Genomic DNA, 24,652 nt, shown 5'->3' on the forward strand with positions numbered 1-24,652 from the left:
AAGGGGATTTTTAAAATTTCCAGGGCATTTAAAGGGCGAGTCACTTGAGACCAGGGCAGCAGAGTTCAAACTGATGAGCAGAGTGGCTGAACAGGCCTTCTGGGATACTTCCAAATACCTCTGGAGGCCAATAACAGTGCTTTTGGTGGCCACACCGTCAGAGCAGCGCTGCATCACCAGCGCAGCAGTCGTTATTCCCCAGGCAGAGGTAGAGTACAGCCAGCGCTGTATCCAGGGAGATATAGCACTGGATGTGCCTTGCAAGTGTGGATGGTGTGTGAATTGCAGCGCTGTAAAGCCACCACCAGCGCTGCAACTCTCCGGTGTCGCCAAGCCCTTGGTTAAATTACTTCTTATGTCTCTTCCCAGTCTTTACTCTGCAGGTTCTCAAGCTGTGGTCCTCCATGGACCACTGATGGTCTTAAAGAACTTGCTGGTAGTCTCCAGAGCTTGCCTATGAGTGCTTCTAATGTTTACTTCCAGAAACTTAAAAGTTCCATTAAAACAGCTAAAAATAATTGCTTCCCTAATGCCACTGTTCCATGTAAGCAATTACTATAGTTCTTGCAGCTGTGATTGAGACTGGTGCAATATCTCCCTTTCAGTCGAACTACAATTGAAGGTGTGATTTCAGCTCAGATAGGAATACACGTCCTAGCTTTAATCTAGCTGTCATGGCCAAAAATGGCAGTGTAGACATGGTGACACATTCTTCAGCGCAAGCCTACCTGGGGACATAGAGACATACTTGTGTGTTGCAGGCCTATTCTGAAATCTGTGCTGCTGCATCTTGACTGATATTTTCAGCTGTGCTGGCTGGATTAAAACTTGCGCTCACCCTGCAGCAGTGGCTCCTGTCCCACAGGGCTGGGCTCCAGCCCATTGGTTCTCACTGCAAGCAGACTTGGAGGAGCCTGCCACAGTGTCAATTGATGCATACATCCATATGCAGTTGGGACCCTTCACCCATGGCAACCCACCTTGCCCCCTTCCTATATCTGGTGCTGTTATGGTATAATTCCCCAGTCTGAACCATAGAGTCCAAAAGATGGGGTACCAGCATGCATTCCTCTAAGCTTAATTACCAGCTTAGATCCGATAGGCTGCCATCACCCAAAAATATAGTGTTTTGGGGCACTCTGATCCCCCCAAAAACCTTCCCTGGGGACCCCAAGACCCAAATTCCTTGAGTCTCACAATAAAGGGGAATAAACCATTTCCCCTCCCCCTCCTTTCTTCCTCCCAGATTTTTCCCGCCCTGGGTACACTAGAAGATCACCGTGATTCAAACTCCTTGAATCACAACACAGAAAAATCAGGTTTTTTCTCCCCCCTTCTCTCCCCCTCCCAGGCTTTCCCTCCCTGGGCTATCCAGGAGAGATAAACAGATTCAAGCTTCGTGAATCTAAAACACAGAGGAAATTCACCTTTCCTCCCCCACTTCTCTTTCCCTTCTCCCACCAATTCCCTGGTGAGTACAGACTCAGTTCCTTTGAGCCTTAACAAGGGAAAAAATTAATCAGGTCTTTTAAAAAGAAAAGCTTTTAGTAAAAGAAAGAAAAAAGTAAGAAATCTCTGTAAAATCAAGATGGAATATTACAGGGTCTTTCAGCTTATAAACACTAGAAAGAAGTCTCCCCCCAGCACAAATACCAATCAAAATCTGTCCAGCAAAATACACATTTGCAAATACAGAAAACAATCAAAAGACTATAACCGCCTTTTCTACTTAATACTCACTATTCTGAATATATAAGAAACTGTAGCAGGGAGATTGGCAAGAAACGTGGTTGCACGTCTGGTCCCTTTCAGGACCCAGAGAGAACAAAGCAAAACCCAAAAAACACAAACAAAGGCTTCCCTCCACTGAGATTTGAAAGTATCTTGTCTCCTGATTGGTCCTCTGGTCAGGTGTTTCAGGTTCCCTGTTTGTTAACCCTTTACAGGTAAAAGAGACATTAACCCTTAACTATCTGTTTATGACAGGTGCTGCCAGACATGCAGCCTCAGGATCTCTCCCTTTGCCCCTACCACCTCAGGATCTCTCTCCTTCCCTTGGGACACCCCATCTCCTCACCCCAATTTCCTCAGGATCTCTGTCCTTCCCTTGGGACTTCCCTTCCACTCACCCCAACCTCCTCAGGATCTTTCCTGTCCCAGCAAACCTTCCCAGGAAGTACCACTCAGGAGCCAGTATACCCTACTGAGATCAGGACTCTAGCTCCACTTGGCAGGAATCCAGCACTTCACCCATGGCCCTCTGTGCCCTTCCTTGTGCCGCCAGACATGGAGCTTCACCTGCTGAGCTGGGCAGGCATATGGGTGGCTCACAAAATAGAGTTGGGGGGAATGGAGCCTTCTCTTGCCCTAGCCACTCTGCCTAGGGTTGCAATGAAGCCAAGCCTCAGACTGTAGTCTGCACTGGGAAAGTTTCATAACCCTTGCTTTAGTCAAAATAACAATACTTTGAATTTATATGGTGCTTTGTATATGAGAATCTCAAACTAAATTATAATTTTTCCCTTTGAGGTAGAGAAGTGTTATGTCTGTTCTGTAGACTGAGGGTATGTCTAGAGTACCCGCCGTATCGGCAGGTAGCAATCGATTCCCAAACGCGGTTCCGTCGGCTCCGGAACTCCACTAGCGTGAACAGCGGTACTAGAGTCGACAGGGGGAGCTGCAGACATCGATCCCGCGCTGTGAGGACGAGATGTAAATCGATCTAAGATACTTCGACTTCAGCTACGCTATTCACGTAGCTGAAGTTGCGTATCTTAGATCGATTTCCCGCCCCCCGTGTAGACCAGCCTTGATAAACTGAAGCACAAGGAGGTTGTGAATTGCTCATGGTCATGCAGTGTGTCAGGGGCAGACTTATGCTGAGACTCCCAGTTCTCAGCTTCCTCCTAAACTATGAGCTAAAGTTCAGAGACAAATTAAGTTCTGACTTATTACAAAATTTCAAATGGGCACTTGTCAACATGACTTGCAAATAACTGATAGGTGTGGTGAAATGTAGATTTCATCACATTATGTTGAAATAATGGAACAATTTAGCTTCTTATCACTTGTCTCATGTTGATAAGCTGCCTCTTAATTGTCCTGCTGAGCTAACACTATATCTATTGTGCTGGTTAGAAGACTCTCTTCTTAATAAGCATGTGTACTTCTGAATCAAATCTAATGTTTTTTACCTTTTGGCCTGAATACAACATTCTGGCTGTGCCTGAAGGCAATTCCTATGTGCGAAAAGGGATCTCATACTGTTCTTTTCAGTTGACTGAAACAGCATCAAAGATCATTTTGAGTATTGTCCTTGCAGAAGAACAAGCCTGTTCTCACTTCAGGCTGGCTGAGTCATAGTACTTGGAATAAAATATTCTCTGGTACTTTTGTGCCTTTTCATGAACTACTTTTGAATATGCCCCCCCAAAACCCCAACCCTTACAGTTGGGGTGTGTTGGTGAGCTGCATATTCTCCTTGTTCATGTTGATCTGCTTTTGTCAGTTACTGGAAAATATAATGAATTTCAACAATGGATGCTTTCATATAGCAGGGTATGGTGGGAAAAAGGAATAGAGACTAGTCTTAAAATGGCTCCCTTTTCATAGACTAGGGACGGGAGGACTTGAAAGGGGAAGTTATGGAGTAAACTCATTGGAAGCAGTAAGGCTAACAGGAGCAAGAGGCTTTCTGCAACCCACTGCTAATTTTTCCACTTTTTAAATTATCCTTTCTGTGTGTATACTTTATAAAGGACTGCAGCCTCCTGGTGGAAAATCAGTTTTGGTTTTGGGGGAAGCAAACCCTTTTTAGTTTGCACCAAAATCTCCATCTCTCGACTCCATTTTTTAAGGTATCCTGGGAGACTGGATGGTCAGGTATTGTGGGCATGGCCAGTGTGCTTACTGTGCATGGGCTGTGAACAACTCTTAACATGGTGACTTTTCTTACTAATTGTAGTATTAAAAATAAAATGTAGTGATAATACATAAAGGCTAATTAAATATTTGCTGTTCTGAAATGAGTCTTTATAAAGATCGTATGATATTCAGGAACCTTTCGAATAACCAACATTGAAGGGGAAGGTATTCCAAGGTCATTACAGAGCTAAACCCTCTCTTCTTTCCTCTGCTACCTCTCTCGATCCGACAAAATACAGAGCAGAAAAAAATGGCAGCTTCCCTCTGGAGGGTGCTGAAGCTTGTGAAAGTGTTTTTTGGTCAGATGTTAACAACTAAAGGAAAAAATGAAATGGTTCATCCACTTGGTGTCAGACCAAGCCATTCAAATATAATACAACCTATTGAATTCCACAAGGAAATGGGAGTTCCCTGATCTTCCGCTGAGTATTCAGCATGAATGTGTAGTCTGTTCATTCTCCTCATGGGGTAGACAGCAGGCTTTAATTACAAGATGAATAAATACTATAGTCATTCTGTAAAGGACTCCTTCCCATTTCTGCCCAGTGACCTGTTCTTTTCTTCATGCCAGGGAACCTGTTCTGACTGTAATCAAATCGGGAGGAGAAGGCTACTGGTCATCTGACAAAGAGCAGGTTCTTTTGTATTTATAGCCTGAGACTGTTGCATGAGCCAGATAGCTGAAATCATAGATCTTGTTGAAATAACAAGCTTGTTTGAAGCTGGTTTCTTTTTTTTCCTTTCTAGAAAGGGCATATTATTTAATTAAAGTTAGTTTCTAAATGTTGTCTTTTAGTTTTCGTCCTGCTTCTACCCAGAATTTAGAGCGGGTTATACTGATCGTTCCCAAATCATCTTCATGTAGTAAAATTGGTTTAGATGAGATGATATAGTAGCATAGTTAAAAGCCCAGTAAAATTCCTAAAGAGTGTGTGCACAATCACCTCAATTAATAAAGTTTTTACAAGATTTCTTGGATGTTTCCAGAATATGTGTTTTCTATCAAGTGTGAAACTGATTGCAATTTATTTATAGCAGTTTACTGATTTCAGGCTGTTGGTAACTGAAAAATGTAGTCGGGAGGTGATTATTCTAGATTATGATCAGATATTTCTTTTAAAAACTGTAAAATAGACACATTAAAAATGGTCTTTAACTTTATTATTTTCAGTCACTTATGCTTTTTAATGTGGGCTTTAAATATAAGTAATATGTAACTGAATTGTTTGGAATGGCTCTGTGGGACATCTGCATATATTACATCATTTAAAATTGTTTCCTAATTACATAATTATATTCCTTTCTGAGCCAATCCGGTCTCATGCAAATAGTATATGGCACTAATATGCCTTTAACCTCCTTTGGGACTGGACAACTCAGTTAATGTCTAGATATAAATATAGATGCCAAATGTCTTTAATTGTCTGAAGTGTGGCTATCCGAAAAACTACAGATTTTAATTTTTGATTTAGATTTCTTATAACATTGTAACGTTTCTGTAACAGCTTACTTGGGTCTTGATGTACTTGGTTACATTGGATAGCTACAAGTCTAAACAGTCATCGCACAATTGTGTCATCTTTTCAGAAGTATTTTTATATGCAGAATTATCAGCAGTTGAGAAATTTACCCAACACATAATAAATGGGCTAGAGCTTGGGGAAAAGACATGTGCTACCAAGGCCTCACCCCCTGCAATTTAAAGGAATAACCAGTTGTGTACAGTAAGTGTAACATACCAGTCAAGATTTGTGTTGAATGTAGTTTTTTAAAAAGTAACTCATCTCCCATGCTTTTATTAAGCCGCCTTTCCTTTCTTGGCCTATCTTCACTTTTCCTTCCTTTCTGACCTATAATGTCATTTATTGATGTCAGTATCTTACTTCCCCACTCACTCCTTGTTCCTTAACTCCTCCTTATCTTTTTTTATTGTTTTCCTACAGTATATTCTCTCCTATATTTTTGTCTATTCCCACTCTCCAAACCCATCTTCTTTTGTACTCTGCATCATTTGAATATCTTATCTATCTTTTATACCAACTCACTTACCCTGCTCCAACTCAGATACATATTTATGTAGAAAATAGAGAAGGGAAATGGGAGCATGCTTGGGTTCTGATCAAGGTAGTATGCCAGGGCCCTGTTTAGAAGCTTCAGCTTTTGTAAATTCCAGCTATTAGGGATATAAAATAACTTTTGAAGACACCACCATCACAAATGTACCTTTCTCTTCCAGTGCTCATTACTTTGCCTAGAACCAGCTTCTAATTCCAGAAAGCATGTTTTTGATCAGTTTCCTAGTTTGTCAACAAGGCTCTGAATAGAAGATGTGAAACCAACTTGTGATTTCATGATGCTTCTGTTTAGCAAAACTACAAGCAGCAGTGTAGATACTGGCACAATTTGTCAGTGGATTTAGAAAATAGTACTGCATCATTTTATGCTCAGTTCATATTTGGAATGTTATGTTTACAACCAAAATGACTGGACACTTATTTTTTTTAAATGAAAACCTGATGTATAGAAGTTGGTGACACTTGTACTGCACTTTATACTTAACACATTTTTGTATAATTCAGGGAGCTAATTTTCTCCATGTTTATAAGCATATACCGAAGGCAACCAAACATACATACACTTTTATTGTGTGACGTACAGCTAAAAATGCAGTTAACTTTCAATATAATGCTATTCTGTAATTGCAAAGACAAACTCTGGAAAAGGGAGTGTGTTTTTTTTTGAAGGTTGCAGTTTGTTGTTTGGCAACTTCTCTGAGTTGTCATAAGTATTCTGTGTTGATGATTAATCTTTAGAATATGCATTGCAACACATTCTACAGGCTTTTGGATTTTTGACCTTTATTATCGAAAAGTTAACAGGGAGTAACTACATAGTGACAACTTCTAAAGGAAAACAAACCAGTGTTAGACTGAAATAATGTTCAGTGAGTAACTTCAAAACATTTTGGTTCCTATTCTTGAGTGCTTCTTCCTCCCTGCATAATCAACTTTTTTTGTTCTGGTCAGTGTTGTAGACTGGACAGAATCTTAAGACAAAATCAACTACTGTCACCACAATTTTAACCCCATCTACAGGATGGGGAAAGTATCAGGCTTAATTAACACTTGCCTTTATATATCCTTTGCAAAGTTATTGTATTAGGTGCTTAGGATCATATTGGATATGTCCTAAAGAGAGTTATACTCCTCCTCACTCCTGTGAATATTCTAGAAAGAGAAGATAAACATTATGCTGGAACTCACATGACTGCATTGAGTTGAGGTAAACCTGGTCCATGTAGAGTCCAGATTTTAATGGATCTGTCAGTTCTTAACTACTGAGGGAAGGAGAGGGGCAGATTTTTTTTCAAAAACTCAAACCCGTCAAATCAGAAAGGAGGAAACTACCTTAATTGGTAGGTTGTAAAAAGAAGATATGTAAATGTGATTTGGCATTTGCTTAAAAATGAATGATGTGTAAAATTTAGGTGAGATTGTATTCAAAAGGGTAGACTGACTCTTACCACTGGTTTTGATCAAGGTTAAGCTGAAAAAAGACATGCAGTGTAAAAGAATTAATCTGCAGCAGTTTCCAAAGAATATTTCCAACTTACTCCAAATGCCTACAGCACTCTCCAGAACCAGTATTTCTGGTGTGCCGGGTTTGCGTTTTCACATGTTCTTATTGTGATGTCATCAGGAAAACATATAGTTTCATAGATAAAAGTGATCCTGTAGACTGTATTGACAGTTGTGCTCTTTGTGGAAAATATTGAAAATATGCCCAAGATCTTACAAGAATTGGGAAGAAGTGTTTGTTTACGTACTGTACATCTTCCTTTTTCCTGTGTCCAGAACAACCTAGAGCACTCTGGCATGGAAAAGTATATTGCAAAATAGGAATGTAATGTAGCTATTGCTAACTGCTCACACCTTTCTGAAGGCTTTCATACCATTCACAATAGAAGCTGCAGACCATTAAGTGTAAGTAGTGCAAAATGTGTTTTAAAGAAGTCTGTTTTGTTATCTGTGCCTCTCTTTTTAATTTTGTTACTGGTATTTGTTCCCTTGTTGACATGGCCGTATGGTCTTGTGTTGCACATGCACTTGAGGTTATATTTCTAAAGAAAAAAATCAGGGCTTGCCAAACCAGGAACCAAGCTCTTCCCAAGCTGATTCAGTGGTTTTATAGCGTTATGGTTTATCAAGAGCGTGTTCTTTCTGCTATGAGTTTTTAATCTCCAAGTTGGGGCCACTTCACAGTTGTCATCTTTCTCTTATCTGTCTCTGTTCTCTCATTTTAGGTATTGTTGGTACCTGGAAGTCCTTAAGATCAGTAATTTTACACTTTGGCATAGTACCTGTTTTAGCCCCAGTCAAACTTACATTTATTATAATACAGTTCTAAGAATATTGGTTTGTAGACTACCAGTGGTGGCCCATTTGCGGAATTAAGTATTTGGAGAACCAAGCTGTTGAAGGTTGCTGGGGGTCAGGAGAGGTCCAGAACTCTCTTCCTATTATGTAGGGATAGAATGAAACTTTTCTAAGAGTGTTAAATGTTGAAACCAGCAGTTATCTTTGAAGTAGTAAGGCAGATTCACTGTCTTTCGTGTGTGTACTCATGGCATTATAACCAATGAAGGTTGAATAGGGCTAGCATGCTAAGGAGTGATACTAGTGTAAGCAGTCAGGATGAGCTCTACCCTGACATCTGGTGGTGAATTATGGGGAGTGTGGAAAGAATTTCAGGGAGTGTGGAAAGGAATTTCAGGTATTTGCATTGGCACACCTACCCCACCTAGCATAGCCCACGGCAGCCTGGGATGGTTATTTTGACAGCTCTGGGATCCCCAATTTCTTTGTTATTAGGGCAGGAAGAATAAAGTGTTGTCACCCTGATTATGTGAGTGAGGAACTATGAGACTGCTTTATGACAGAAATGATTCAACCTCAGTTAAGTAGTACTTACTAGACAAGGGACGTGGATTCCAAAACCCAATGAATTGAGAGAGGCTGGGGACTGGTGTGTGTACCCGATGATATGGGCCCCTTTTGAGGGCCTGGAACACCAGTTGCACATCCTCTTCTCTCCATTGTTAAAGGGTAGAGCTAATTTTGATTCCATTAGGAGTCCATCTAAAGGCTGCTGAGCTGAATTCATGTTAGGCCAGTGGTGCACCAGCACCGGGGCTCCCCTACTACAAGCTGAGATCACTAAAAGAGCTGAGCTGAGATCACTGAGTGCTGTGTTAAATAGTGGGGGAGCCTGAAGACCTATCGCTAAGTGGCTGGCAAAGCAGAGCCGTTTGCAGCATGTTGAAGCAGCCCATGGAACAGTGAGCGGAGTGGAGCGGTTTGCGGGGACGGCTGGAGTGGCTCACAGGTTGACTGGAGGAGTGGCACAGCTGGTTTAGTGGAGCTGGTCGTGGTGAAGGCTGCAGCAGAACTCCACGGAGAGGCGGAGCAGTTGGCCTTGGCCCACGTAAGGTGCCCCTTACCACCCTGTGTGGGCCCCCCCCCATTTCCACCCAGGCTGAGGGGGGTAAAACTCTGCAGATAAACTTTTGAACTCTGAGGTGGCACTGACCAGAGACTTTTGGGTTGTTGGACTTTGGGGTGATTGGACTTAAGACCCTAAGGGGGAAACCTACTTGGAGGTGGGTTTTTTGCTTATGGTTTGTGTTATAATCCTGTTTGTGGTGTTTCTCCACTGTGATGCTGCACTGTTTCCCCTCCTTATTAAAAGGATCTTGCTACACTCAGACTGCGTGCTTGCGAGAGGGTAAGTATTGCCTCCTTGAGGCGCCCCGGGGGGGGGTGGTGGTGGTGGTATGTAAGTGTCCCAGGTCACTGGGTGGGGGCTCGAGCTGGTTATGCCTTGTGTTATTGAAACTGAACCCCTGGATACTGAACCCGGCCCTTGTTGCTGCCAACTCAGAGGGGCAGAAGGGTTATGCTAATATAATTTCTGCCATCAGTGTGTGTGAGCAATGAGTCAAAATATTAAGTGCTATGGGTCTACTAAGCTAATAAACTCCTACCTCTGTCCATGAGGATCCCCTCTAGAATTGGTGCAGTTCATAATTTGTATGCATTTCTGCAACTGTGGATTTGTGAAACTGACTCTTGCAGTGTCAGCACTACAATATAACAAAAAGAACAGGAGTACTTGTGGCACCTTAGAGACTAACAAATTTATTTCAGCATGAGCTTTCGTGAGCTACAGCTCACTTCTTCGGATGCATAGAATGGAACACACAGACAGGAGATATTTATACATACAGAGAACACGAAAAGGTGGAAGTATGCATACCAACAGGAAGAGTCTAATCAATTGAGATGAGCTATCATCAGCAGGAGAAGAAAAACTTTTGAAGTGATAATTAAGATGACCCCTAGAAGGTGTGAAGAGAACTTAACATAGGGAAATAGATTCAATTAGTGTAATGACCCAACCATTCCCAGTCTCTGTTTAAACCTAAGTTAATTGTATCTAATTTGCATATTAATTCGAGTTCAAAAACAGACTCCAAAGAGAGACTGCTGAAGTTTTTTTTGTTGCAAAATTGCCAACTTCAAGTCTGTCACTGAATGGTTAGAGAGGTTGAAGTGTTCTCCCACTGGTTTTTGAATGTTATGATTCCTGATGTCAGATTTGTGTCCATTTATTCTTTTGCATAGAGACCGTCCGGTTGGCCAATGTACATCGCAGAGGGCCATTGCTGGCACATGGCTATATCACGCTGGTAGATATGCAGGTGAATGAGCCCCTGATGGCGTGGCTGATGTGATTAGGTCCTATGATGGTGTCACTTGAATAGATACGTGGACAGAGCTGGCATCGGGCTTTGTTGCAAGGATAGGTTCCTGGGTTAGTGTTTATGTTGTATGGTGTGTGGTTGCTGGTGAGTATTTGCTTCAAGTTGGGAGGCTGTCTATTAGCGAGGACTGGCCTGTCTCTCAAGATCTGTGAGAGTGAGAGATTATCTTTCAGGATAGGTTGTAGATCTTTGATGATGCACTGGAGAGGTTTTAGTTGGGGGTTGTAGGTGATGGCTAGTGGCATTCTGTTATTTTCTTTGTTGGGCCTGTCCTATAGTAGGTGGCTTCTGGGTACTCTCTTGGCTCTGTCAATCTGTTTTTTCACTTCAGCAGGTGGATACTGTAGTTTTAAGAATGCTTGATAGAGATCTTGTAGGTGTTTATCTCTGTCTGAGGGATTGGAGCAAATACGGTTGTATCTCAGAGCTTGGCTGTAAACAGTGGATCGGGTGGTGTGTCCTGGATGGAAGCTGGAGGCATGTAGGTAAGTATAGCGGTCAGTGGGTTTCTGGTATAGGGTGGTGCTTATGTGACTATCGCTTATTAGCGCAGTAGTGTCTAGGAAATGGACCGCTTGTGTGGATTAGTCTAGGCTGAGGTTGATGGTGGGACGGAAATTGTTAAAATCATGGTGGAATTCCTTGAGGGCTTCTTTTCCATGAGTCCAGATGATGATGTCATCTATGTAGCGCAAGTAGAGTTGGGGCAGGGAACGAGAGCTAAGGAAGCATTGTTCTAAGTCAGCCATAAAGATGTTGGCATACTGTGGGGCCATGCAGGTACCCATAGCAGTGCCGCTGACTTGAAGGTATGTATTGTCCCTTTTTGGCTCTAACTGAAGAACTCTCAGAAGTTGGAGTGCTAAAATATTGGATTCTTTTTCTAAAAATTACTTAATTTAATAATTTGGGATATAAGGACTAAACAATTAGGTTTAAAATTGAATGAAGTGGTAAGTGCATAGAGATGGAGAGAGAATGGGTCTGCTTTTAGAGGCTCTGCTCAGAGCAGTGCTTCCTCCTGATGATTCTCTATATGCTCCATTCTATGCATCTGAAGAAGTGGGCTGTAGCCCACAAAAGCTTATGCTCAAATAAATTTGTTGGTCTCTAAGGTGCCACAAATTCTCCTGTTCTTTTTGTGGATACAGACTAACGCGGCTGCTACTCTGAATCCTGATGCCCTGCTTTACAGCTTGGATCCTTTGCAGAAGTTTGAGATGGTTACATGGGTTTTCCACTCATTTCTGGGCAGCTTCCTATAGTAAATTAGAATAATCATTTTGTTCCTGGGATCTGGTGGTTGTCATAGTGGACATTGGGGAGTGATCGGTACAAAAATATTGGAAAAGGTGCTGTAGGAATTAAAACTTTTCCTTATGCCCCTTTTAGCTATCTTCTATTTATTGTGTAAATATACCCTGATTTCTCTTGACATTACAATCAGTATGACCACTGATAAATATTGAAATAAATATTTGGCCTCTAATATGACTTTACGGGAGGGTACTCAATATTTACCATAAAGAAATTGAAAACGTTTAATCTGTTTATGTGGGTCAGGAAGAGGGGAGACGTGTAGAATTCTTTGTCCATGTAGAGAGATGCTTGCGTTAGCCCAGTTCTGGAAAACACACAAGCCTGTCCCAACTTGTGTTTATACTGTACAGAGGACAGATGAAATACCACTGTTAATAATAAGGCCCAAATTTGGTCATTGCGATTACTTCACCCAGAGCACAGTCAAGATAAATTGTCTTTGGTTTCTAGTAATTTGTACCAATAACTGGCTTTATTTTTGTATGTATGCTGCACAGTTGAAGGAGTTTTGCTGATGCTTGTGCTATTAAGTTGCGTGCCTGTGGGTGAATGTGTGGTAGGAAATAACCAGTTAGTTTGTTTGGTAGCAACAGTAATAGCAACGTCTGGGTTAATAGGTAGCCAATAACATTTCTTCTCTTAAACAGAGTTTTTGTTGCAAGTTCCATTAGTTGAAGCTGTTCAAGAGTAAATTGGCAGGAGCATGTGCAATAGAGTCATTACCATAGGTAAATCCACATACAAATAGCTGGTGATTCAGCCCAAAACAGAAGAGCGGGGAATCAGAATACAGTCCAGCTTTTTCTTTGTTCAATATGATTTAATGAAGTGCTAACAAATTCATGAGACGGAAGACTCCTTCATGTGTTAACTAACTTACGTTATCTGTTGTATATTATTATCCTAATATTTCTCTTGAAGCAAAAATTGAACATAATGTAGGTCCTGTATATTAACTGTTGATTTGCACTGATTGTGGATCATGCAGCTGTGATTAGCTTTCAGACCTATTGTGAATGCTGTGTATAGTTACAAACATTTCTGGGAAATACCAGGACTTAATCGTCCTGGAAAGTGATGGCCCCTCAACAACCGATACTTCCCTGCTAGTTGTCAGTGTTTTATTTCTTGTTGGCTTAAGTGGTGTTCTCAGATACATGTCTAGCCACAAACACATTTGATCAACAGTAAATATTTGGATTGTCACTCTCCTTTAGGGGAGGCAGGGAGGGACGCATAACTCAGTGGTTTGAGCATTGACCTGCTAAACCTGGGGTTGTGAGTTCAGTCCTTGAGGGAGCCATTTAGGGATCTGGGTCAAAAATCTGTCTAGGGATTGGTCCTGCTTTGAGCAGGGGGTTGGACAGGATGACCTCCTGAGGTCCATTCCAGCCCTGATATTCTATTTCCATTACTTCTCTTCACTTAATCCTCACCCTCTGTCCTCCCCAAAGTCCCCAAAATTCTTCAGTTTTCCATCACAGCCACCATGTTTTCACCTAAGAATTGCAGCTACTTGGGTCCTTGTCTTTGGAACCCAGCAGCTCTGGCTGTTTATCAGCTAGAAGGCTGTCTGTTGAGCAGTGCAAAGTTTGGAGCAAGTTCCGTATTGCATTGTATGAACACAGTCATGGAATACAATGCAGTAGTTATAATCCTAATTTAAAAAAAAACAAAAAAAACCCCACCACCCCGCAACATACACTTTACCTTTTTATTTGATGCTTTTGGAATGTTTTTAGATTTTTTCTTTCTAAAAAGATGTCTGACTGTTTAACTAAAATAAATTAACCTAGCTACATTTTGTAGCAGCTTACATTGAGGGAGAACCCAGAAGAATGCAGATAAAGTCTTTGTGATGGCTTGTGAAGATCAGCTTCTCCAATATTTTACAAAGAGTATTTGTTTCTTTTTAAAAAGTGGGTTGAAAAGAGACCATCTAGGAAACTGTTAGTGTACAGTGTACTACAAACCAGTATGCTTTGCATTATAGGCAGTGCAGTTAGCAATGTTAAGAGTAAATGTTAAGGTTAGTTAATGTTGCCCAATACTGTTTGTTATAAGAATGAGATGTGAGTTACTTAGACAAAGTTTTCAGTTTAACTGTTTGGGAAGAAACTTTCCATCCTGCGTGTTTGCCTAAGCCTGAATTTTTCAACTAAAATGATTCATCTGTTGTCGCGGTTTGGGAAAAATGTAAATGTATGAATTTTATTTATATTAATCATGTTCTGAAGGAGTGAAAATTTGAGATTTATCTGAACCCTTACTGAGAGAGATGTACACAGATTTCTGTGCTTCTCTAAATAACGTCATTAGGGTTATGTTCAAATTCTTCTCTAGCGGGAGTAGCATGTTACTGACCTAGAGCTATTTTGAGAAAAAGTCATTTGAAGAAGTGACCTAAATGTGGTTAGTTGATACAGCATTGGCCCTCTGCCAGATGGAATGCGGACAGGACTTAAAGCTGAAGCCTATTTCTGCATTGCTGCTTGCAAATTCGCTATGATGGAGTTGTGCAGCACTTAATGAGGAGAAAAGACCTGTTTCAGATTCTAAGCCCTGAATGATAGTTTTAGATTTAAATATTGGCCATATGAAGGTGAAGGGAAAACTCACCATGCATGGTTTTCCCCAAGTTACAATATTTGACCAAGTGGAGGCAATCCCAAGAAGTTGATGTTCATGCAGTTGGAGGCAGTGTGCCCCTACTAATACTTATGACTCTGATTCGATGCCTGTGGGATTTGGCCTTTTCCCAAGATTGCACAAAATTGAGTATTTTTGCCATGGCCATTTTGCTGCACTGGATTTTTGTCTCCTTGACCTGCTGGACCTTACTTCTCTCTCCAGCTTCCTACAGATCAGATAGTTATTTGGATTGCAATGTATACTCTCTGTACTGTCCCATGGAGCCATGGTAGCATGGGAGTGGGAAGTCAGAGATGGTGTCCAGCTCACGGCTAGAACATGGGGCAAACCAAGTGCATAAACTGTCCATCTGGGCTGCTGGGAGAACAACACAGCAGCAGAAGTCCAGGAAGCTGAGACAAGCCACTGAAGTAGGTTGCAAACTCCTCACTTCTCTGGCGTACAGGGTAGGGAAGAGGTTCTGAATCAGGCCACCTAGACCACGTTCTGATTGCAGAGCCCATGGAGTTGGGATATTTAGAGAGAATAGTGGGGAAAAAATGTAAAATTGCTCAAAAAATAATTGATCAATTTACATCAATATTTGTTTTCACCTATGGTTAAGTGACTTGCTGAAGGCTGAGAGAGTCTGTCAGAATCAGGAGTTTGTCTCCCAGCCCTGTGCTTAAATTCCCTTTCTCTAAAACTTGTATCTTCTGGCAATAGCTTAGGAATTTTTTTTCCCCTGAAACAACCGATGTTCAGGGAAACGTTTTTCAGAATTGGTCCTGCTTTGAGCAGGAGGTTGGACTGGATGACCTCTTGAGGTCCCTTCCAGCCCTGATATTCTATGATTCAGGTGAGAATTGTGTATCATTAGTATGTTTTGTCCCACTCACAATCTGTGGCCTTGGATATTCAAAATGTTGAGCTATAAGACCAAAAACGATCAAGCTTTAAATGTAGATGACTTACAACGGCTCAATAGACATTTTAGAACAGCTAGTTCTGTACCCTTGGCTGCCCAGGTTTAGAAAAAAAAAAACTTTTGGCATCAAGAGTTTTTTAAAAAAAAAGAAAGGCAGAGGAGGCGATTAATTTCTGAACTCCTGCATGAATAGAATGTAAGGATAATTCTTTCATGTACAAAGAAGCGCACCATCCAGACCCTCACCACGCTTTCAGTTGTGTGATTGAATCATAATAAGGAAATGTTTTGTGAAAGGTGTATTTTCCCACTGCAGTGTTCAGCAAAACCTCTGCTTAGAGGCACGCATTCATCTTCATGCCTATTCTGGAGGTTTGAGACTTGAGGATTGAGTCTTTTGGCTTTTAATTTTCCCAAACCTGGTAAGAATCAAACTGTTCTTCTTGAATTCAACTGCCAATTCACTGTGACACATTTCAAGATTTGTCAGTGTTGGCAAATGAGCTTTCTGTAGAGTTTTGTCAATTTCTTCATTGAAATCCTAAAATGATGGTGTGATAAACAAGGCCAAATTTATTTCTGCTGAAACTACCGTTATATATATTGACTTGAGACAAGATAGTGGGCTACGCAGAATTGATCTTTATTGTTCTTGGTGCTTTGACCTTTTGTTTTTATTGAATAGGAGAATCAGTGAAGTGCTTATGAAAGTGAAGGATTAGTAGTACTGTACTTTCTAGGGCCAGGGATAGTCCTAGTGGACTTTTGTCACACTTTCCCCGCATAGCTTTGCAAATAATTAAGATTGAAGTGAATATCTCTGCTGTTCCACTTTATGGGCCTCTTCTGAGCAGACACTCCTTACATTCTAATTTTCAAACTGCCATTGGCGAAGTTATCAATATGGTTTGTAGTGCAAAACAAGTGGGATTTGAAGTAAGGCCAAGGAGTACTCAGATACTGAACTGGGCTGTCCAGCAAAGAGAAATCCACTACAAGCAAAGGTAGCTTCCGTCTTTTTGTTTGAATGGAATCCTACTTCTACTTAAACTTCTATTCTTGTGTAGTGTGGTCATTTGTGGGATGACATCTCACAGTGAATAATGCATATTAATGAAGGCCATCTGCAGTTTAAGTCCTGTATGAAAACCGCCTCTTTTCATTTGTTGTTTTCAAGAGATTTTACCTTTAGCAGCTGGTATATTTTTATTAAGCAAAGGAGCCAAGAATTGTAGGAATGAGTATATCTAGTCATTTGGCTAGACAAGCCCTTCTTTAACTATTGCTCCTTTTTAAAAACAAAAAGCATAACTTTCCATAGACACAAATGTTTAAATCCTAAAAAAACAATCCATGGCAGCGAGTCTGAGTCCAGGTCAAGAACCTTGGGTTCATGGGACTCACTCTACGTGGCTAAGAATAGCAGTTTTCCGGCTCAGGCTTGGAGACACCCCCTCTCCCCCCAGGTTTCAGAGACCAAGGTCCAGCCTGAACAGGAATGTCTGTACTGCTATTTTTAGTCCTGTTGCATGAACCTTGTGAGCCTGAGTCAGTTGAGCCAGGCTCTGAGACTTGCTGTTGTGGGCTGGTTTGGGGTTTTTTGGTTAGTGTAGGTGTACCCTTAAATTTCCCCAGTTAACGTGATCTCAGCTAGTCTGATTTCAGTGCAATTGAGAAGTACTTAATGCCTTTCAGTGGTTTCCTTCCCCTTTCTTGCTTTGTCTCAGGTTAGCCTCCATAGAAAATAATCTGTTAATACTGGCGGTACATTTTGGTGATGAAAATTGAACATTGTTTTCCAAAGAACCATTTAGCTGTATATACTTGAGTTCATTTCCTTGGTTACCGTTTACAAGGAGCTCTTGTAATCCTTGCCAGCTGAACTGTAAGGATGCCAGGTTGTGCCCATTGCAGAGAGTAATGATGAACTGGGGTCGTGGCATGGAAAACAAACTAGCTTTCTGCATAACTGTGTCTCAGAAGAGGGTATTTCTCAAAGCACTAATATAGATAGACACACTCTTAAATGCCATGAGAACAGGATAAAAATGTTAAATAAAGGCACTACTTGAGCCACAGATAGAATTGTTTCAGTTAAATTCTGTCCAACCCTTTCACTATGAAGTATTTTCTATCCATTCTGTCCATCAGAAAATGAGACTTGTATTTTAAAGAACATCAAAACTACAAATCACAGTTCTGCTTTGAAACTGCAGTAGAAGTTTAATATCATATTGGAATTTTACTGATGTTATAAGAACTTGTATTGGTTAGAATTAAATTAGAATATCATCTCTGTTCTAGACATTCTGTACTAATTTCACAGGTAAATGAGGCAGGGAAAGCTGCGCAGAAAAGTTTTTTCTGTTTGGCCCAGTGTTAAAAAATGTTTATTTCTATTAAAAAGGTCAAAGCAAAAAGCTGAGTTTTTAATTAGATGTGCTTTCCTCAGACTTTGAAAATAAGTGAGTGTCTTAAAATAACTTACTTTGAAATAACTTCATGTTCTTTTTTTAAGTGATGAGTCAAGTGTCTCAACAGACAGTATTCTGCAAAAAAGAATACACATTCACATGTCATATTAAGACCCCAGCTTGAATGCTCTACTGATGCTGCAATAATGTACCTTAAACTAGAAGGTTTTGTCTTTCTGAGAAGGAGTTACACGGTGACTAAGGTATACCAGGTTTCTGTTGGCTTTTTGGTAAGGCTTTACTAGATAATAGATGAGGGTATATCCTTGTTTCCAAGTAGTGTGCTTTGTCAAAGAATCTATAAGATTGTAAACGTTCCCATCCAGAATGATAAGTTATACTGAATGGAAATGAAATGCTGCAAGGTGGTTTGTGATAGTGTTACTTCACTGGTTACCACAACAAAGAAGTTCTTAATCGTATTGTTTTGGCTGGACTGGGCGGGGTTGGTTGTATAATAGAGCCCCCAAAGTTTTTGACATGCTCAGGTTTTTTATGCAGGGTTTGCCTTTATCTGCTCCTACTCAAAGCCCAACTTTCCTGATCTGAAAAACTGACTCCCTGATCTGGTGAGACACATACCGTAGAGACAAAAATTCCTGGGTGTGCCCTAACTTAGAGGCCAACCTTCATTGGCATTTGTTTATGCTAGCAGTGATTCTGACGTTCTTTATAGCAAACTTTATGGGCCTTCTACCATACTCCCATGTTTCCAGTTCACACAGGAACTCTTTCATGATTCACTTGGGCGTTTCGAGTCCCTTCCGGTTTCAGTCCCATAGAGTTTGATGTTTAGGATTTAGGCTCCATAATCACATGTGCATATATAGTATGCAGTATGTTTCTGTGTAACTGCAAATCATATACATGTGCAATACCCTGATATATTCCACAGGGGAGAGGGAAAGATGTCTTCAGTGTCCTTTGATTAGTACCTGAGCTAGCTAGCTTGGTCCTTTTAACTTTACTGCTGCTTTTCTAGTTAATTATTACTAATGCTGCTGCTCTTGTAGGTTTATGACAGCTCCCTTTTTGTTTCTGTTTTTGTTAGTCTACAAATAATGTTTCATTTGTACGGAAGGGTCTGCATTGTTAGCTTTCTCTTTGGGCTGCATTGGGTTGGCATTATAGGCAAGCACACTTCTGGTGTGAGCATTAGGCTTTTTCTGTAACTGTCTTCCTAAATTTAATAAAATTCATTCTCACTTATTTAATTTGTCTTTTTGCAAGTTGGGTTCCTACAGGTGTAGCAAATGAATGTGTTGAAAAAATGGACCCCTGACTAGCTAGTTAAAACATTTGAAAATAGGAGTCCTGCAGAAATTCCCCAGTGTAATAGTTTAGTAACTTCTCTCCCCCCATACCATCTCCAGTTGCTGAGAAATAACAGTTGCTTGGATTCCTACCCAGGTGCCTTAGCCAAATCCTTTCTTGGAGAGTCTTTTTTGCAGAATTTGCTAATTAGAAGGAATATGCTACTGCCTCATCTTTCTGAAGCAGTCTCCTGACCCCAGAAGACCACACTGCATAAGTTACTTTAGATGGTTATCTTTGCAGTCATAAAGGCTACAAACATTTTTAAAACAAATGTAATTTCTGGAAAAATTGATTGTTTAGCCAACCCCCACTTTCCAGTGAATGTGACCGAGCCATTGTTCAGTGGATTTTGTCCAAGTCTCTAGCAAACAGTTTTTCTCCAGTTTACAGTACAGACCTGTTTAGGCACGAATCTGCTTAACATGCGGTAGCACCGTGCCTCCCAGTGCTACCTATTTAACACGCAGTACAGGAACTTGCTATGTAGCACTACAGATTTGCTCATTAACTGACGGATATAGTGTGGAGCAGAAATGTGTTGTACGTCTTTAACGCCAATGGGGTGGGGAGAAGGGGCAGCAACGTTAAAATGCTGCCATGGCAAAGGACCCTGCAGCACTTTAAGGTCCCTGCCCCTTTCTCCTCTCCCCCCCCCGACCACTGACAAAGGGAGCAGCTGCCTTGGGGCCAGCGATTTGGAGCCCTTGGCCCTTTAAATCGCCATTGGAATCCCGGGCAGTGTGGACCAGGAGACCTGGAAGGGCTGGCTGGGGGATGCTGACCCCTAGCCCTGCCCCTTCTCCCTGAGGCCCCACCCCTTCCAGGGGCTAGAGCTGCCCCAGCCCTGGATTAGTAAATGTCCTGAGTTACTTTCAGCCCTGTGTAGTAGTAAAGTTTTTATTAGATTACATATTTGAATTTATATTCTTGCAAAGCACTGTTAACAGATAGGCCTGCAGTATTTGGGACGCTATGAATATGTATGTAATCCTAAATAATTATGTATGTGTATATATGGACATCTTAAGTTTTTTCAGCATGGCCCTCTTAACTCTTGATCCGTTAACCCGCCGTGACGGCTTGACTCCCAACATCTGCATGTAAACAGGTCTGTACTGTACTAACATTACAACCACTGCCATCAACCTGAGGCAGTTGAGTAGTTTGTCTCTCGGTCAAGCAACATGAATCAGCTTGGAATTTGCAAACCCTGGGAACAGGCCACCCATGCGTTCCAAATTGTGTTTTAGCTTGTTTACTTACAGAATCTCATAAGCCATTTCTTTCTCTTCACAACACCTTAATTTTTTTAGGTGTGGTTGAGAGGTGGGGGTGAGTTTTCATAGATTTAAAAAGCTATGAGGTGTAAAAGGTACCTTTTATATTACTAGTATCTAGTCCTTCTATTTGATTACTTACACAGACATTGATATACAACACGTTTTGTCACAACATCTGAGTGCTTCACATCTTAAGAATTAAATTGTATAATCAACATAGGATAGACAAATACGATATGTTGACCCATTTGCAACTTTAAACAGTATGAGTCTTGCAAACTGTATATAAAATCTCAACCCAACCCTGTTTAAAAAAAAGTTTTATCCTGAAAGCTGCCAGCTCTGTTAAACTGCAAGTGCCATTAGGAATGGGTCTCTGCTGAAAACACACAGCTACTGGTCCTTGAATTATATCCCATGAGTCAACAGCGGGCCTTAACAGTCATGACTGATCATAGGAAAAGAGGGATTTTCTCAAGTAACCAGGTAGCACAGTGATTTGCACATGGAAGGAAACCTATCCAGTGTAGAATTTTAGGCACAGGTACTGCTTATAGTCAGCTGCCCCCCAAAGCTGGGTGGCAGACTCGAATGTGTCTGCAGCTGAAGCTGCTTGGTGGTCTCCCAAAGCAATCCTAAATAAAGTATATTACTGTAATCCAACTTGTAATTGACAAAGGCATAGAATAATTCAAAAGGGTAGCTGTTTTGGAGAAGTGTGTATGATCTGAAGTTTGTTGTGTCTTCAACAGAATTTCTCCATTAAGAATTTGTGTCACAGTTTCCCCATAACTTAAAATTTGTATTCAAGAAAAGAACTGGCGCATAGAGTCAGGTATAATGCAGGTAGGTGCTATGCAAGCTCCATTGCACATTTTTCTGATGTGTAATACCTCTGCTGCTCTGACCTTGGGCCTGCTGTGGGTAGAAATTGCCACCTTGCAATATGGAGACCATCAAACTAAAAAGAGTACTGATATACTGAGCTACCCAGCACCTGAAATTTCTTTCTACATCCCTATTGAGGATGATGCCGGTTGAAGAGAAAGTTGTTGCAAGATTAATGGAATGTTCTTGCATTTTCTGAAAAATAGGCAGGAAATATCTTAAACTAGAAGAAATATTTGAAGTACAAACAGCATTGATTGCTCACCATGTGTGGTGGTTTTAGGCTCTGGTCTGTCCTTAGGTCATAGTCAAATTCAGCGAAAAAAACATAGGGTAAGTGGTACTTTGAAAATTCTCTGATTTATGATCATACAATGTTGATATTCCCCTTTCTATAATTTAGTAACCTGCTTAAGAAAACTTGCCAGTTAATGTAAAATGAAAGGAAGAGTCAGCAAATCTACTGATCCAAATGTCACTGGATGAATGAGCTTTCTGGTAGACCAAGGGGAGCAGGCGTATGGTTCTGTAAACTCTAGCGTTCTGCTACTTCTATGGGACAGTGCATACCTATTATGAAAAAGCAAAGTTGCTATTTTTTTAAAAATAAGGTGTCTTTTCAAATGACACCATTGAAGGACAGTTTGTAAATTATGCATACTTGGAGCACTTCTGCAGAGGAAGCCTCATAGTATGTGCTTGGCCTTGCTGGAACAGTGGGACGTGGCTGGTGTTCAGGAACTCACTGAATAAAATTACTGTGAAGTACTAGCCTGTGAATATAAAATTCTTCTATGCACTTAAAAATGAATTAAGAAAACAATCTGCCTGTTACATGGATGATACTATGGGAACAGCATGAACTACTGAGTTCTTCGGCTGGGACTGGCAGTAGGTTGGGAGTTTATGGAAAAATTGAACTCTGTTGCTAGGTGGAGCCTCTACAGGCTTCTCCATCCTTTGTTGGCTGACCAGGAAGGAACATAATGGCTTGGTTGCTGGGTAACAGCATATTTTGCTTGTCCATGCAATGTAAGGAATGGAGCCAAGAAGAGAGGACTCTCTTAACAAACCCCCCCTTCCCCCAAAAATGTCAACAGCTGAAAAATAGCCAGTGAGATTTAGATAATATTCTCAGGTCCGTGTCTATTTCCTGCCTGCGGTTTTATTTGTGAGAGATGGTGTGCATGCATACATTAGGCGAAATCCTGACCTCATTAAAGTTAGTGGGAGTTTTGCTATTGACTTGAACATGGCCAGGGTTCTGCCTGTTGTGCATAGATCTGTCCTACTGCACCTATAAATATCATGTAGCATTATACTAAAGGTGAAATCTGCTGGAGGATTTGCCCATAATCATTCCAGTATTTATTTATATGCTTTCACCTGATCATTTTTGAGTGCTGAGGAAAATAAACTAAAAATTTGCTAAACCAAAATAAGCCCAGGGTGACATTTCAGATGGGATAGAGAGAAGAGAAGTGTGCAGTTTCATTCCAACCTGATAGCCTGGAGAAATGCAGTGAGTATATGAAAGAAAGTGACTTAAAAGTTTGATAATCTTCATTAGTATTTGGTTTGAGTTTGGAGGAACAAAAGGTTACATTTTGTTTTGGTTTAGTGTTTAAGGAATTTTAGAACACTATGCAATATGCTGGTGTCCAACTGCATCTCCTGATTGACGACATAAGAACGGCAATACTGGATCAGACTAAGATCCAGCTAGCCCAGTATCCTGTCTTCTGACAGTGGCCAATGCCAGGTGCTTCAGAGGGAATGAACAGAACAGGTAATCATCAAGTGGTCCATCCAAAATGATCTATCCAAAAGTGGTACAGTACAGGTAGTGACGGTTAAGGATTTTCTTAATTATTCTGCTATTGTCCTTCATCCTTAAACAATAGTGTACAGATTTCGGTGAACTCTAAATTAAAAGCTGTCAACCTCTCCACCCTCGTTCCTTGCTTTTTGTTCCCTTTTTTAATCAATTTGAATTAAGTTCCTATTCGTTACAGAGCTGAAGTTTTCCTTGTGTCACACTCAACACTGATGACCCTACCTGTTTGGTTTTTTAAATAAAATCTACATAAATAAAGCCAGCATACTTATGTAATTGTGCCAAAGTGGCAGTCTCTTCACAGTTGGATTTTTCCAAGATGTGAGCATCGGTCACTTGTGAGAATCCGCTCAAGCATTATTGAATGTAAACTTTCAATGCACCCAGAGTACCAGCTTGGGTAATATCCATATCCTATATGGCAGACATGTAAACATAGGCCTATATTTTAATGTAGTTATTGCTGATGATGGGTTTTTTGCTTTACATTATGAACATAAGAACGACCATACTAAGTCAGACTGAAGGTCCATCTAGCCCAGTATCCTGTTTTCCAACAGTAGCCAATGCCATGTGCCCCAGAGGGAATGAACAGAATAGGTAATCATCAAGTGATCCATCCCCTGTCACCTATTCCCAGCTTCTAGCAAACAGAGGCTATGGACACCGTCCCTGTCCATCCTGGCTAATAGCCATAAGAACATAAGAACGGCCGTATTGGGTCAGACCAAAGGTCCATCGAGCCCAGTATCTGTCTGCCGACAGTGGCCAATGCCAGGTGCCCCAGAGGGAATGAACCTAACAGGCAATGATCAAGTGATCTCTCTCCTGCCATCCGTCTCCATCCTCTGACGAACAGAGGCTAGGGACACCATTTCTTACCCATTCTGGCTAATAGCCATTTATGGACTTAATCACCATGAGTTTATCCAGTTCTCTTTTAAACGCTGTTATAGTCCTAGCCTTCACAGCTTCTTCAGATAAGGAGTTCCACGAGTTGACTGTGCGCTGCGTGAAGAACTTCCTTTTATTTGTTTTAAACCGGCTGCCTATTAATTTCATTTGGTGACCCCTAGTTCTTGTATTATGGGAATAAGTAAATAACTTTTCCTTAGCCACTTTCTCCACATCACTCATGATTTTATATACGTCTATCATATCCCCCCTTAGTCTCCTCTTTTCCAAGCTGAAGAGTCCTAGCCTCTTTAATCTTTCCTCATATGGGACCCT

General features: G+C 40.9%; 1 protein-coding gene across 6 annotated transcripts in view; it reads left to right on the forward strand.

Moving 5' to 3' along the window:
- Positions 1-24,652, forward strand: part of LRRFIP1 (LRR binding FLII interacting protein 1) — a 211,037-nt gene that overhangs the window by 57,432 nt on the left and 128,953 nt on the right. For 4 of the 6 annotated variants that reach the window (XM_050916115.1, XM_050916112.1, XM_050916113.1 and 1 more), the window contains exons 1-2: positions 4,373-4,392; positions 4,496-4,559. The exons of the other annotated variants lie outside the window; for them this stretch is intronic. In XM_050916115.1, the coding sequence (XP_050772072.1) occupies positions 4,388-4,392; positions 4,496-4,559 (69 nt within the window). In that variant the 5' untranslated portion in view covers positions 4,373-4,387. Of the gene's footprint in view, positions 1-4,372; positions 4,393-4,495; positions 4,560-24,652 lie in introns of those variants that run through there. 6 annotated transcript variants of the gene reach the window in all.

Source organism: Gopherus flavomarginatus, chromosome 10 (assembly GCF_025201925.1).
Source record: "Gopherus flavomarginatus isolate rGopFla2 chromosome 10, rGopFla2.mat.asm, whole genome shotgun sequence".
Taxonomy (NCBI): Eukaryota; Metazoa; Chordata; order Testudines; family Testudinidae; genus Gopherus; species Gopherus flavomarginatus.